General features: G+C 39.1%; 1 protein-coding gene across 12 annotated transcripts in view; it reads right to left on the reverse strand.

Annotated features, from left to right (window-relative positions):
- The window catches only part of MAGI2 (membrane associated guanylate kinase, WW and PDZ domain containing 2), a 755,758-nt gene that overhangs the window by 156,587 nt on the left and 584,290 nt on the right, over positions 1-14,881 (reverse strand). For all 12 annotated transcript variants that reach the window (XM_027795434.2, XM_027795431.2, XM_027795430.2 and 9 more), the window contains one exon: positions 3,240-3,297. In XM_027795434.2, coding sequence (XP_027651235.1) covers positions 3,240-3,297 — 58 coding nt within the window. The remainder of the gene's footprint in view (positions 1-3,239; positions 3,298-14,881) is intronic.

The raw sequence follows: 14,881 nt of genomic DNA on the forward strand, positions 1-14,881 counted from the left end.
AAGATACCGAGCCCTGCCAAAAGGGTAGCACGTCTAAGTATGTGCATCAGAAGAAGGAGTTTACCCTATCTCCTTTTCTTAGCTACTTTAACATATAGGGTTTTCTGGTAGTTTGTGACCCTAACTTTTGAAATTGTTGCCTATAACCCAACAAAGTAACTCTGAGGATCAGGATGCCTATAAGACAGACATTCTGACGCATAATTGTTAGTGCCTAACTCCTGTTTACATTCACATTTTTCAGTTACTAAATCTTTATAATGACAAAAAGACCTGAAATAAGTTTTTCTATTCGAGTAGTAACAGAGCGTTGTCAGAAATTGTAAGTCAAGGAGGTATATTTCTTCCAGAATACATACCTGTATGGCTAATTTAGCTGTTCTATTAAGGAGACCATGTCTGGAAATTAGAGCTCTGTGTTGTAGTTAATCATCCTTAAAAGGGGAAATAATCTTTTGGCAATTAGAATGCTGCAAGACCCAGTGCACTCTAACAACCACATTCTTTCCATAGCCCTGCACAGCTAAGTGCTGCTGGTTCTCAGTTTATAAATTAAGAGAAAATTGCATAACACTTAACCCACTTATAGCAAACACTTCTCATTTATGTCAAATGTCTACACCTTACATATAAAGCCTAGACCTGCATAACAACACAAATGAAAATTTTAATAATGTCTCACACCTACATTCATGCATGAATAAGAGAGGAAGTTTTACTGGAGACCTTATTTTTTATCAGAATTTGCAAATATGTGAATAGTCTTTAGTAACTTTGCCAGTAAGGCCTTTGAGGTTTTTCTTTGGGTTTTTTTTTTTTAGCTTTGCCTCTGGTCTCAGATTACATGGCTGGTCCTTGTAAGGTAAACTACAGTTTGCTCATCCTTACAAACTTCCCATGGGGTACAAATATTTCACTGAGCAGAGCAACAGCCCTTCTTTCATTGGCAGTTTTAAAGGTCTGCATGTAAAGTTGGACTGGAACGCATGAAAGTTCATAACCTAACTTTTCATGATTTACTCACATTTATGACATAATTAAGAGAGTTTATTGTAATCTGATCTTAACTAGTTAAAATTGAACTCATCTCTTGAATACTGGTAATAAAGGAGGCATGACTGCCACATTTTAGCATGAAAAATGGAACACAATTTTTGTTTCAAACTTATTGAGTTCAGACAGCAAATTAAAGTACAGCTACATTTTACTGAACATGAAACTCATGAACTTAGCACGGCTGCAGTTTTAATGCCATCCTGTTTACATCCATTCCACTTCTAAAAACCTCTGAGCCTGCAGTAGGTTTGATATATCTTTCCACAAATCTTATCTGTGGTAGGATTAATAAATTTGGCACTAACTGCCTTAAAGTATGTAATTGTATAATAACATCTGGGCCTGGTGCCTTGCGTCTGTTTACCTGCGTTGGACATGAAATGGAGATAAATACTCGTCCTGTTTCTGCCTCCGCAGCGAAGTGTGAGCCTCACTGGTGCCAGAACACCTTGGGCTGCGCTAACAACCAAGCAGGGTCTCAGTAAGAGATTAATGCACAGAAATTGCACAACACCTGTTACTCACCAAAATACTCTTAAAAACCACTGGGGCATAATTGCTTGTGTACACATACTCAGGGAGGATTAAGTAAAGAGAGATACAAGGACTCCAGCCCCTCGCTACTTGGGGACATCATAAAAGAACTCAGGCATAAAGAGAGAGGGCAATTTAATGTCATTACATAGAGACTTCAAAAACTTATCTTTTTGCTGGAATCTGGACTGACTAAGCTGATTTGGGCTGAGAGGAAAAGCAGATGGGGCTGCCGGCTCTTTCAGCTGAGGTCAGGGAACAAGCCGGGGACAAGGAAGCAGAGCTGGTGCTCCTGCATTTGGAGAATGCGACAGAAGGAGTCAGCAGGGCTATGGCCAAACACTGTTTTCATTTGTTTGTTTGCTTTGTAGGAGGGCTAGAGAAGGTGCACGGGCATCCACAAGCTGCTTCTGCTGTTATAAGCAGTAAAGAAAGGGGCATCTTCCATCTTCTAACCCTCCAGAAATGAGGTTGTTTTTTGATCCCCCTGTCCAGCTCTACCCTGTGCACGTTAGCCACAGCACATCCTGAGGTCTGGAAAAGCGGCAGCCTCAGCATCTGCCTAGCGTGACCCTGCAGTCAACGTGCTGGTATGGATTTGAGACACCAAGGGACAAACAAAAAATTTTCTGGTTTGTATGAAACAACTAGAATAAAGTTGTTTCTGCTTAAGTGCCAGGATTTGAAGCAGAGATTTTAGGTAAGGAGCCACCTTCTCTAAAGATCTCTCTTATTTAATAAAAGAAACTAGTAGGTAGATCTTTCTGAACCTTTCAAGCACTGTCTGCACAGTGATGGGGAGAGGCTTTCCGCCTCCTCTGCTATATACTTTGTGTACACAGCCACAATCAGAACTGACCACTCCAAAGAGGTATCACAATGTTGAATTTAGATTCACTTTGCCTAAGTCTCATTCACTGTATTGAGCTAAAAACCAGGTAACATTCTCTGTGATTTACTTATTTTATGCAGGAACTGGCCAGAACAGGTTCTACCTATTACTTCAAATGAAAACTTTCTGTTGCCCTTTGCACAGAGGAACAAGAAGTTTTTTCTTGTTTCATGAACTAAAATAAAATCTGAAAAAATGAAAGCAAGGATTGTGCTACGAAAATAGAAATTTATATTCTTTTATTTTCAGCTGCACTTTTAAGTACAAAATAAAACACGACGTTGCTGAAATTTTATATGCATCATATAAATAACCTCCCTTCTGGTACAAACAGTATAAACATCTGATTTGCAGCAGGAAGGACTACTCAGAAAAGGATCTTAACAGAGCTAAAATGATTATGTTTTTCCCTATTCATTGATTATCAGGATCTCTACCTTGTGGATATCCAAAGCTTACATAAAAAATACAACATTTATTTAATGAATATGATCTTTGTACAAGTATCAGCTGGAATGATACCTTGAAATCAGATCCTGAAGGAAGAGAATGACTGAATGCCTGAGTCACTGGTCTGAGACCCATTGAATGTATTTGGACACATTAGCTGTATTGATGACTGAGAATTCCTGGTATACCCTCAGTTTAACATGTCAAGTAATTGTACCCATGCCTTGCCAGGCTAAGCACTGCAGAGGATATTAATATTAGGTTATGACATATTAACAGCAACTTAATATTGAACTTGGGAACTTACTCAACATAATAAGTGCCATAAATGGGATCATCAATTTTCTCCCAGCCATATGGAAGCTCTGAAAAACAAAGAGTTGTCTCTCTCAGTAAATACAGTACAGAACACTAAGACTTCTAATAACAAAATTGTGGCTCTTTGCTGGTGTTGAGGGAAATTAACTTGACAGTGAAATTAGATACAGTGATCAAAGCAAATGCCAAATCTTGAACACACCCCATGGAAGCCACAAGTAGTATTAACGTGAAAACTGCATGCAAACACAGATCTCAGTTTCTAGAAAAACACATTTTCATTGAACTACTCTATTGTTCCAACAGCTGTACCAGCCAACAACTGCAGCACATCTTGTATGACATCACCACCGGAGGAAGTGAGAGCATTCTGTTTTCCCAAATAGGTACACACACACAAAAAAAGTAATTTGCTTTTTGAGCTTCTTTCTTTGCTAGGAATGCTGGAAAAGTTGTTCTAGACGGAACAAAAAGAGTTTGCTTTCTGCCATGTAAGTACAGTAAGTATACCTAAATGCTCCTGAGAAGTTTGTACTATTCATCTTACTATGATGGCAATTCCACAGCCTCCAAAGGCATCCTGTTCCAAAGCTTAGTTAGACATCAGGGACATCAAAGTACAAAGTAGTACATGGCAGTACAAACCAAAATAAGATATTACAGCATCTTCTGGCCATAAAACTAATTATATTTTGCAGAAATAGAGATCCCTAAAACATTCTGCTATTAACAATTAAAATTTTAACTGGATTAATTTAATGCACTCAGAAATCAATCTTTCATGTACAACCAAACTGTCATATATATATTCATATACATCCATACATATTTTATTATCACTCACAGTGAATGCTTAAAAAATTTTTATACTGCCAACAGAACTTCATCTTGTATTTAAAAGGCACCAGACAGATGTGACAAGTATCTCAGTCAACACGAAGAGAGTAAAAACCTTAGTGCCAGATGTGATGACTTTGATGGAGGAGACTCACAAAAGGATGGGCATTCCCATCACACACAGATACTGATTTCTGTGCCGTTAGACTATGGCACAATATATGGAGAGTGGTATTGAGATGCTGTAAGGAAATTTGATTCTGGAATTCCGTATCTCAGATTTTTTGTCCTTTTTAAACTCAGTTGCACTTTTCAAGTAACTTTTGGGAGACAATGAGTACCAAACTAGACAGAGCAGAACTGATGTAGTGCATACTGAACACAGTCATTAAACTGGCCATAAAGAAGTACTCCTGGATACTCCTGGATGATTTGAGCTTTTTTTTTTTTTTTTTTCTTTCAGTGACAATGTGAATAGACAGTTATTGATGTGCTCTAAAAGGCAAATAGGAAAGTAAAGCCTGACTGGAAATAGGGAGATTAAAGACTTAAAAAAAAATCTTAAGAAATAGAAATTGTTTTATCTCTGCCTTAAGACTGCTGTGGTCTTCATGTAACATTGACCTCAAAGAATGTTCCTGCTCAGCCTATTCCAATACTGCAATGGAAGATACAACCCTCTGCCAGAGACTGGCAGATGAGGAGCTCCCCGTTACTTTTTTTGTAACAAAAAGCTCAAGGACTTCCTTAATGTTGATACTCAATTCTTCCTCTTATTCTTAAAATATTGTTAGCATTGAAATCTTCACAGGTCCAGACTCCAAACTGCTTTTGTCAGGGCTATTTTGTTATTGTCACTTCGTAGCAATAAATGCAGCATAAGGTATTTAAGCAGGTCACAGAATCACAGAATGGTTGAGGTTAGAAGGAACTTTTGGAGATTATCTCACCCAACCCCTCTGCTCAAAGCTGGGTCACCTAGACCAGGCTGCTCAGGAACATCTCCAGCCAGCTTTTTAATGTCTCCAAGGATGGAGACTCCACAACCACAACTCCACAACCTCTCTGGGCAACTTCTTCAAGTGTTTGATCACTTACAAGTGAAGAAGGGTTTTTTTTTCAGAATTTCCCGTATTTCAGTTTGTACCCTTTACCTCTTGTCCTGTCACTGGACACCACTGCAAAGAGCCTGTTTCCATCTTCCTTGCACCTCCCTTCATGTATGTATTTAGACTGATAAAATCTCCTTTGAGGATTCTCTTCTCCAGGCCAAAGAGTCCCAGTTCTCTCAGCCTTTCCTTATAGGAGAGATGCTCCAGTCCCTTAATCATCGTAGTGGCCCTTCGCTGAACTCTCTCCTGTATGCACATGTCTCTCTTGTACTTGGTAGCCCAGAACTGGATCCAGAACTCCAGCTGTGTCTCACCAGTGCTGAGTAGAGGAGATGGATCATCTCCCTTGATCTGCTGGCAATACTTGCCAGCTGCAGCCCAGGAGGCTACTGGCCTGCTTTGTGCAATGGCAGTTGTCACTGGCTCATTGTCAAGTCACCAAGCATTACGAAGCTCTGGTGTTGCTCTTTTCAGACCTGCTCAGAACTTGGGTAAAATCTGTGGGTAACTGACCCTGCAACGGTTCCCATAAAGTCCTGTATATCCTGAGACAAGACTATGTAATGTAATCCATAAATATTCAAAAAGAAAGCAACTGATACGCAAATTCTGTACTGCCCCTACAGTAAGTTTCATTCCCAATGCATGCAAGATAAAGGCAGTCATTTGCTATCAGAAAACTATGTTTTTACTTAACCCTATGACACAGAATGAATACAAAGTACCAATTTAAATACTATAGATACAACTTATTTTCATGTAACCTTACAAGGTTTTCTTCCCCTAATTAACTTACTGTTGCTTTCGTATCTGGCCATCTAAAATTACATTTCCTTAGAGAAAAGTGAGGCAAGTACTGGTCCAATCTGTACATAAAAATACTCACAAACACACATGCATGCATACGCCACACAGAGAGATATATGCGTAGATCCCTTTCCCAAAGTGTATTAGTAGATGGAGTTTTTTACAACTATGAAATAAAAAAAAAGAAAGTAGAGCTTTTGCCCAAAGTTAGAAGTTGGTATTTTTCTACAAATATATACACTTTAAAATATATAGGTGCAGAGGACATTTTTTATTTCATGTATTTATGAAAATCTGAAATAATCTGAGGATTTACTATTACCCTATTGGCCTACTTTTCCTAAAGTAATCACATATAACTGTATTTATGAACTGGCAAACTATTGAGAAGGTAAATGGCAAATCCCACTTTGTAGTGTAAAAGTCTGTAAACACTTAGTTAATTTCACATATTATGGAGAACTCATTTTTAAATGCATGGATTGAACCTCTGATTATCTAACACCATAAAACAGTCATGTGTTCAGAAGAAAGGAAATAAAAAATTACCTTCCTGTACCATAATAGATATAAACTCTATGTAAGGCAATGCTCTAATTTCATTTTCCCATTTGAGATGCAGCCTGTAAGCTATGTTTAATTAAAATTCTGTGTTGACCAGTAAAATGGAATTGCCAGAGCACAAAGTCAAGCCCCTCGCCCACCAACTATGGCAGATAAGGTTAGTGGAGCGTAGTTTACTACAGAGCTTCTGTTAGAAGAATCTTGTGCTACATTTGCTTTCAGGAGCACTGTGATTATTTTTCATTACACTAAATATCTATTCCATTTTGCACTATTGAAATGAAAGATTACAGGACAGAAATACTTTAGTGCTTCATAAAACAGGAAGCTAAGCATTTACCAAATTAGGGGTGAGGGCATTACAGCTTCTCTTTTTCATTTCATTGTACCCAGGGATGATCATTAGGGATGAGAGTGAACCGTAAACATTTATAAAAGAGAATTGTTATAAAACACTTGTGAAGATTACTGTTGGACACCTTGATTTGAAATGGGAAAGGGCTATAAATTATAGCGTTCTCTGATATTCATTTGGTAGCACTAGCATGCTAGTTCATGTCTAATTTCTGCAACCAATTGTTTCATGGGTACTATGCTATATGAAGTCTTCATTTTCATGAGCTCAACACTGCTATCATTCATGCCTTTCATTCTGTTGACTCCAGGAGGCTTTCTCTATAGAAAGAAATCCTTCTTTCTACAGAAGGAAAACCCCCATAAATCTACAATTTATTTTCAGTCTCCAAAATCTTACACTGCATTCCCACAGATCTCCTTTCATCCAGTGGAGGGCCTGTTCAGGAACATTTGTAAAATCACCATTTAAAAATCAGCAATAGTTTGCGCAGCAGCTGGCAATGCTGATAGCATGAGTGGACGGAAAGGTGCTGAAAGATCTGCATAGTATGTTTATACGCTCCGGTTTTCACATCATGCTTTATTCCTTACCACAGAAGCAGCATCTAGGTAACACTGCAGCAGTCATGCAAAATAAAAAAAAGATCAAAAAGGAACAGCTGATACTAAGACACTTTGCTCAGCATGAATCTGGGTAAGATTTCAGATGCAGAAGGAGCTGCATTTCTAAAAATTAAATGACCAATGGTAACAAAAGCCTTTATATTTTCAAAGAAATAAAGAAGGAAAGAAAGAATGAAAAAAAGACAGACTAATATGAATTCAAGCAGGTCACTTCAACAATCAGTGGTAGTGCTTCCCCATCACAGCCTGCTTATGCTAATCATCCAGATGCTCTTCTTCTGCCTTCTGAAAGCTGTTGTGTTTCACAATGATTTTTGATGGTGCCACTTAACCTTCTCTGGGGATGGAGGAAAAGAGTATGTTTTGGATCTCAATGTTCCAAGATGAAAAAGCATATTACCAATACTGAAGATTACTTTTTCTAAAGTTTATGAAGTACTAAATGTGTTAAAGAGAGTCATAAAAACCTCCGAAGGTTTCAGGACAACTAGCATTGTGTCATTACCCTACTGACAGACTGGAAAGACAGACGAGGGCACATTTTTTTAATTGGCTGCAATCAAAATCTTTGTATAGTACAAAAGAATATAGTATGAGAGAGAAAAAGAAAATACAGTGCCTGCTGAAGATGTTGTCAATAAGGATGTGGAAGCTGTGGAAGTCACTGTGAGTTTGGTTCACCTGCCTTGTTAACACCCAGCTACAGGTCAGGAAGCCTTTTCTAACCTATATATGAGACTTTTTCCAAAAACTATTGTATCTTTCCACTCAACAACCTGTGTTTTATCTCTTGCTTTCTCTCTCCCCTTACTCCCTGTTTCAAATCCAGTTTTACCTTTTCAAGTCAGTTACTTACTACAGAGGGTAGGTATCAAAAGAGCTGGGTTAAAAGTTACAAAATACCATGCAGCTCCACAGTCCAATGCAGCTGCACACTCCAGTTTCTTTCAGAGACACGGTCTTTGCAAACATTTAACTGTAAGTCTAAAGCAGTGTTCTTCATTGCATAGTTTACAAAAAAAACTTGCCTGCAATACCCTAAGGCACAGCACACAGATTACCGGGGAGCGGATGCTGCTCAAGGCATGCTATGCTGCTCCCGCAGGAGCAGGGGGCTGGAGATGTCCAGTTTCAATGGTTTCGTTAGTGCACATCCACATTGCCCAGCTGATGATACATGAAAGAGATATAGTAGTTGTGTTGCTGCTCCTGAATCCTTCTGTTACAGCGTGCCATAAGGAAAGAGAGGATAATATTGCTCACCGAAAATCAGTATTTAACCTACTATCTCCATATCTGTGTGAATTCTGCTAGGTCACCTATCTGCACACCATCTGGGAGTTCCAAAAAACAACAACAAAAAATCAACATGTATATGCTATGGTAAAATCCTTCATACTACCTCAACATGTTCTTCCATTGAGCCATGTTTAAAATGTCACTGCCTGAGCTGGAAAATGCAAGTACTAACATGGACTTCTCTATGCAAGTGTACAAATCAAAAGCTGTGGGAGAAAATAAATTAGATAAAAACCATGGAAGTTGAACTCAGTGAAATAACAACAAAGGCAGGGCGGACAACTCCACCTCCACAGCAAAAACAAATTCACTCTTCCTGTCATGGAAGACCTGGAAAACTTACGGAACATACCAACTCAAGCCAAGTCACCTAAGCTCAATTTCAGTTACACTCATGTTCTCCAACTGCCATTCTCATACCAGCAAAATTCACAAAGACATGACTGTTTATATTCTTTCTATAATGACACACCATTCATGTGTAATTTATTCCCATGAATAAAATGACATTATGCATAATTTCTTCTTGCACAATGGAAACAAATGTCTAAGTAACATTCACATCTGATAAACGCGTCTTCTTCCTTCTGTGCAGCCTATTGTGACATGCTACATCCTTAATTGTGCAGAATGCAGATTACTATGTATTACTATCAATTCAATAATATTTTCTCCCAGCACTGTTACCAAGTGAAATATTGCCAACAGTAGGGATATTCTTAACATTAAGTAGAGTTGATCCCTCTGACATGCAGAACTGTGTAATGTCTAATCAAGAATTGCATTAATACAGTGAAAAAGTACCAACTGAAGTAGTGAGTTTAAACTAGCAAAACCAAGTTCATAAGGGGCTTGTCAGCTATTCAAATAAAAACAAAAGAAATGCAATTGAAAAGAAATTAGGGGAAAAAAAGACCTTATATGTTAATAATTTAGTTAGGTTATTGTAGACAGTACCTGAGATGGTTTCCTTAATAAAGCCTTGGTAAAGAATTCAATTCTTAAGTTTAGTGGACAATAGCTTAAGATGGTCAGACTACTCTCCATGGACCTTTCAGAGAGAAACCTTAGGGTTTCTGTTAAAAGATTCTAAACAAACTAAAAACTTCTGTTTTCCACATTTAGAAATAATAGATCGAAGGAAAGCAGTAAGTCACTGAAAAATATTTATTATTAAAACTTTAGATTTTTTCATCAGACCATGTTATCCCTTTGTCTTGTTCTCTGTCCTTACTCCTGAGTTATTTGTGCTGGGTACTTGGTTTGTATTACAGAATATTTGTGGAGAGAGAAGCTTAAATCAGCTCCTTGTTGATCTCACAATTCCCAGCAAAGTGACTAGCGTTTTGCTGGGGAAATAGAGGCTACTAAGAAACAGTGAAAAATCTCCTTTTTTAGCTGTAAGTTCTTGCCCAGGAGACTGGATATGAATGTATCCAGGCTTCCATGGAATTATTAAACAGCTCTGCGCCTTAACTTCCAAGAATAGTTTGGGATAATTTCTGAATGCTGTGTTAATTACATGTTATCTCAGTTTTAATACAACAACGGGTACATCTCAACAGAGTCACTGAAACTCTTATCCTCACAGCTCCCAGCTTTAAACTAGCTAATGCGGGCGCTGCTAGGAGTAAAGTCACTTCAGGACAAATCTCGGTGCAGAGAACTCAGCTCAACCCCAGCCGTTACTCACACGCATGCCGAGGAGCTGCGATGGCACTGCTGGTTCAGAGATCAGCCATGCACACAAAAGGGACTGTCACTAGCACACCCATTTTACCAGCAGAAAAGGAGCCCCAAGTACATCAACTGCGTGCTGCATTATCAATTTGTATTCTGGAAGTTCAGCAGATCAGCTGCACTCCACGTACAACTCTAATGGGGAAGATTCTGCCTTTGAAACTGATTTTATTAACACAGTTTTTTTATGCTATATTCTTTAGACTTTGAAGAAAACAGACTGAAAAGAAGCATTCTTTTTGATCTTTTGGATGTTCAAATCTTTCAGTGCTTGTACCTCATTACTGACTGTATCAATTCAGCCTCGTTACAAACCAGTGTTTTCTATCTAATAACTGCCTGATCTCAGGCAGTCAGGCTTTTCTTCCTCTATTTGCTTTTCAGTCTCTTCATTTATTTATATTATTTCTTTTGCTGTTAAATGTTTAACAACCTACCCTGAGAATTTATGTAGTTATTGAATTTGCTGTTATTATATAACCTAAACCCTTCAGTTTGGCTACTGACCTAAAAAGACCCATAGAAGTATTTAGTTAATAATAGTGCAGGCTAGACCTTATGGGGGGCAGCTAGGTATTCTGTTACTAGCACCTCAAATTCATATATAAGCTTCAACATAAGCTAGCTATTCACCTCTTAACCTCTGGTATAACAAAGGGGAAAAAAGCTTATTTTTCTGTAAGAAACCTAAATGACATATTTTAATGTTATTTTCAGTGCCAAACTTTAATAAAGAGGATCTTGGTGGCTGTCTGCTGAATTCAATCCCCTGTATCAAACTGGATGCGGTATTGCAGACGCGCTCTAACGAGTCAGTTCCCAACCTGTACGGTTGCAAAATTCTCTTCCTGCCCAGGTGCAGGACTTTGCATTTGTCCTTGTTGAATTTTGCAAGGTTTCTGCTGGCCTGTTCCTGCAGCCTGGCTCAGTCCCTCAGTGGCAGCCCTCCCCTTGACCATCTTGACTGGTCCCCTGGGGTCACCTGCGAAGTTGGCTTTGTTACCTCCTTCAGACTGTACGTAAAGATGTCAAACAGGACAGACTCATCTATAAACTGCTGCAGTACTCCTCTTGATAGGCATTCAGGTACAGTATGGTCATTAACCACTACCTTCTGAGCCTCACCACCCAACCAGTTATTTACCTGTACAGCTCTCTATCCATCCTTATTTTTAATGCCCTAAATGTGATACACAAATACTGTATGAGACAAAAAATCTCGCAAAAGTCAAGGTAAATGACATCCACTACTTCTGCTTCATGCACAAACCCAGTCATTTCAGCATAGCAATCAAGTTGGTCAGGCATGATTTGCACTTGGTAAATCCACATTGGCTGTTCCCAGTGTACCAGGTCTGGGTGAGATGTAGTTCACTTTTTCCACAGCAGCCCCCACAGCGCTGTGCTCTGTACTGGTAGCTGGAACAGCGGTGCTAACACACCAGGGTTCTGGCTGCTGCTGAGCAGGGCTCGCACAGCACCAAGGCTGCCTCTCCAGCCTTCCCCCCCTCAGCAGCAGGATGGGGGTGGGAAAGATCTTGGGAGGGGACACAGCCAGGACAGATGGCCCAGAGTGACCACCGGGGTATTCCATACCATATGACATTTGCTCAGATACAAAAGATAAGAGAAAGGAGGACAAAGGGGAATGATATTATTTATGATGTTCGTCTTCCGGAACAACCACTATGTATACTTAAGTCCTTCCTGGGAAATGGCCAGACATTGCCTACTGATGGGAAGTACAGAATAATGGCTTTTGTATTCCTTTGCTTCCACATGTAACCTTTGCTTTTTCTTTATTAAACTGCCTTTATTTTGACTCAGAGGCTTTTTTCCATCTTATTTTCTCCACCTCATCCTGGTGGGGAGGAGAATGATAGAGCAGCCTAAGTGTGCAGCTGGTATCTGCTCAGGGTCAACCCACCACACCCAGTCACCACCCTCTCCTTTCAGTGTCCAGAAATGTGTTCTCAGAGGACTCACTTTCTAATTTCATCAGGCACCTTGTTAGGGCCTGACAGCTGCCAGCATCCTGAGCTCCTCTGCCACAGCATCCTGAACTTCACTGTTCCATGGTCGTTATACCTAAAGCTGCCATTGACTATCACATCTCCTACTAGTTGTTGCTGCTAGTTCATAGCAGGTCCAGCTGTGCATCACCCCTCATTGGCTCATCTGGTACCTGTATCATGAAGTTATTCCTGAAAACTGCCAGATATCTTGTTGACTGCTTGTCTTCTACCTTGTTGCCCATTTAGCAGAAGTCAGGGATGTTAAAGTCTCCCATAAAAGCCAGAATCTGTGATTAGAGACTTCCTTGAGTTGTTTAAAGAAGGCTTCCTTGCCCTGATGAGGGGGTCTGCAACAACCCACCATGGTCTCCATTACTGACCTCTCCTCTGATCCTGATCCACAGTTTATCCACCAGCCAGCTGTCTGGAGAGCTCCATACATCCAAGCTGTTCCTCTGCACAGAGGACAGCCCCTTTTCCTCATCTTTCCTGGTCAGACCGGTTATTTTACTTTGTTTCTGACTGATTTTTAAAATAACAACACTAAGCTTTAATTAAAATTTCAATCAACATTAGAAAACATTTGTTCCATGACTTCATTTGTCTCAAGTCAACGTTTCAAAATAATGCACACAGCATAAGTTTTCTGTTTTTCTGCCTTGTTATTACACCAAATGGCAATTACCTGATTTTATGTGACAGGCCAGTGAGGCAAATGGATAGACATATTATGAAAAGAAATTGGAAAATGTAGCATCTATAGTGATAATGAAAAAAAATCCAGCCAAGAGCTACTTTGTATGCTTGCAATGAACTGATTGTCTGTGGGTGGTCCACAAATAAAAAGCTATCCTGCCCAGACTGTACAATTGCATAGGTACTTTACTTATTTGTGATAGGCTGCAACGGCCTCAGAAGCATCAGATACGGCATGGGATAGACATCTGAGAGCAGATTAGATAAACTAGTGCTCTGATCAAGTACAAGACATCTTACATTTCTATATTTTATTTCCAAGTGGCCAATGAAGTTGTATGCAATCAGATAGAAGAATCCTCCTCAAGGTACTTCCTACATGATCTGTTTCCATGACTACCATGCTTTTTAATAATATGTTTTCGTTGTTCTGAACAGTAGATGGATATACGTAATGGAGATACATTAGCTGTTTAAATACTACTTGATGAAATAGATAAATCAATAGAATTGATGAAGGAGATTACATTGCACTGTGGAAAATTCACATTAACACTGCAGGTGCTGAGGCAGCAATTCTTGATTTATACTGGTGAAATATGATTAGAATCTGGTTTTGTCTCCTCAGTGGCTTAATTGCCTTTCAAGAGTGAGAACTTTACAAGTCCCATCTTTTAATACTTTTTGGCTTGTTGCACAATAGGTAAAAAGCTGCTTTAGTTGTATGCAACTGCTTTCTGAAACTTCTTGTTGTAACTTGTTCATCATTATGCATTAGTTATATTTATGAGGACACTCAAACTGAGTCACTCTGTACTTTAAACATTATGTTAAAAAATCCCTTGGCATTTGAATGACAAGGAAATATGTATGAATTCCGAAGCTTATTTTTCTTTATTTGAATTGTAATGCCATCTGCCAAAACTTTCACTATAGTTCTGTGACAGCATCAGAAAGGAGCTTTGCACGAGAAACAGGTGTGTGGTCCTTTGTTAATCTACCAGACACACTTTGCATTCATAAGGGCACTTTGTAAATGTAGTGTCCAATTATTACACGGATTTGTGACAATGACAAAATAATCAGGTTTCTAAGTCACTTTTCCTTCAAGAGTTTTAACTCTGTGGGATAATAAGACAATTAAGATCTACCCATGTTTTCTTCATGTTTTAATGTTCATTAATGTTGACATGTGCTAACATGTTACAAGAAGGAAGAAAAAAAGGAAGGCAAAGTAGTACTTTCATGTTCATAATCACTAGTTTTTATTTTTATGCACTGCCATGTCATGGAAAGTGACAATACACGTATTTTCCAGTCCCCTTTTCCCTCCTCTCTTCCTTCTTAGTGTAAAACCTTCATAAGGGTGAATAGAGTAGCAACTCAAACACTAAAGAGGGGACTAAGAGGGTGCTGTGTTAGAGGAATAGGATGGAGATGGAGATGGGACAGGGAGATGGAAAAAACCAAAGAGCTGGCTGTGGTTCTTTGTGTGTCTTATTATTAAGCATCTCCCAAAGCCCTTCAGGTTCTTTTCCCAAAGAAAAGAGCCCTTTCTTCCAAGAAGACCCAGATATCCT

The sequence above is a fragment of the Falco peregrinus genome, chromosome 6, assembly GCF_023634155.1.
Source record: "Falco peregrinus isolate bFalPer1 chromosome 6, bFalPer1.pri, whole genome shotgun sequence".
Classification (NCBI taxonomy): domain Eukaryota; kingdom Metazoa; phylum Chordata; class Aves; order Falconiformes; family Falconidae; genus Falco; species Falco peregrinus.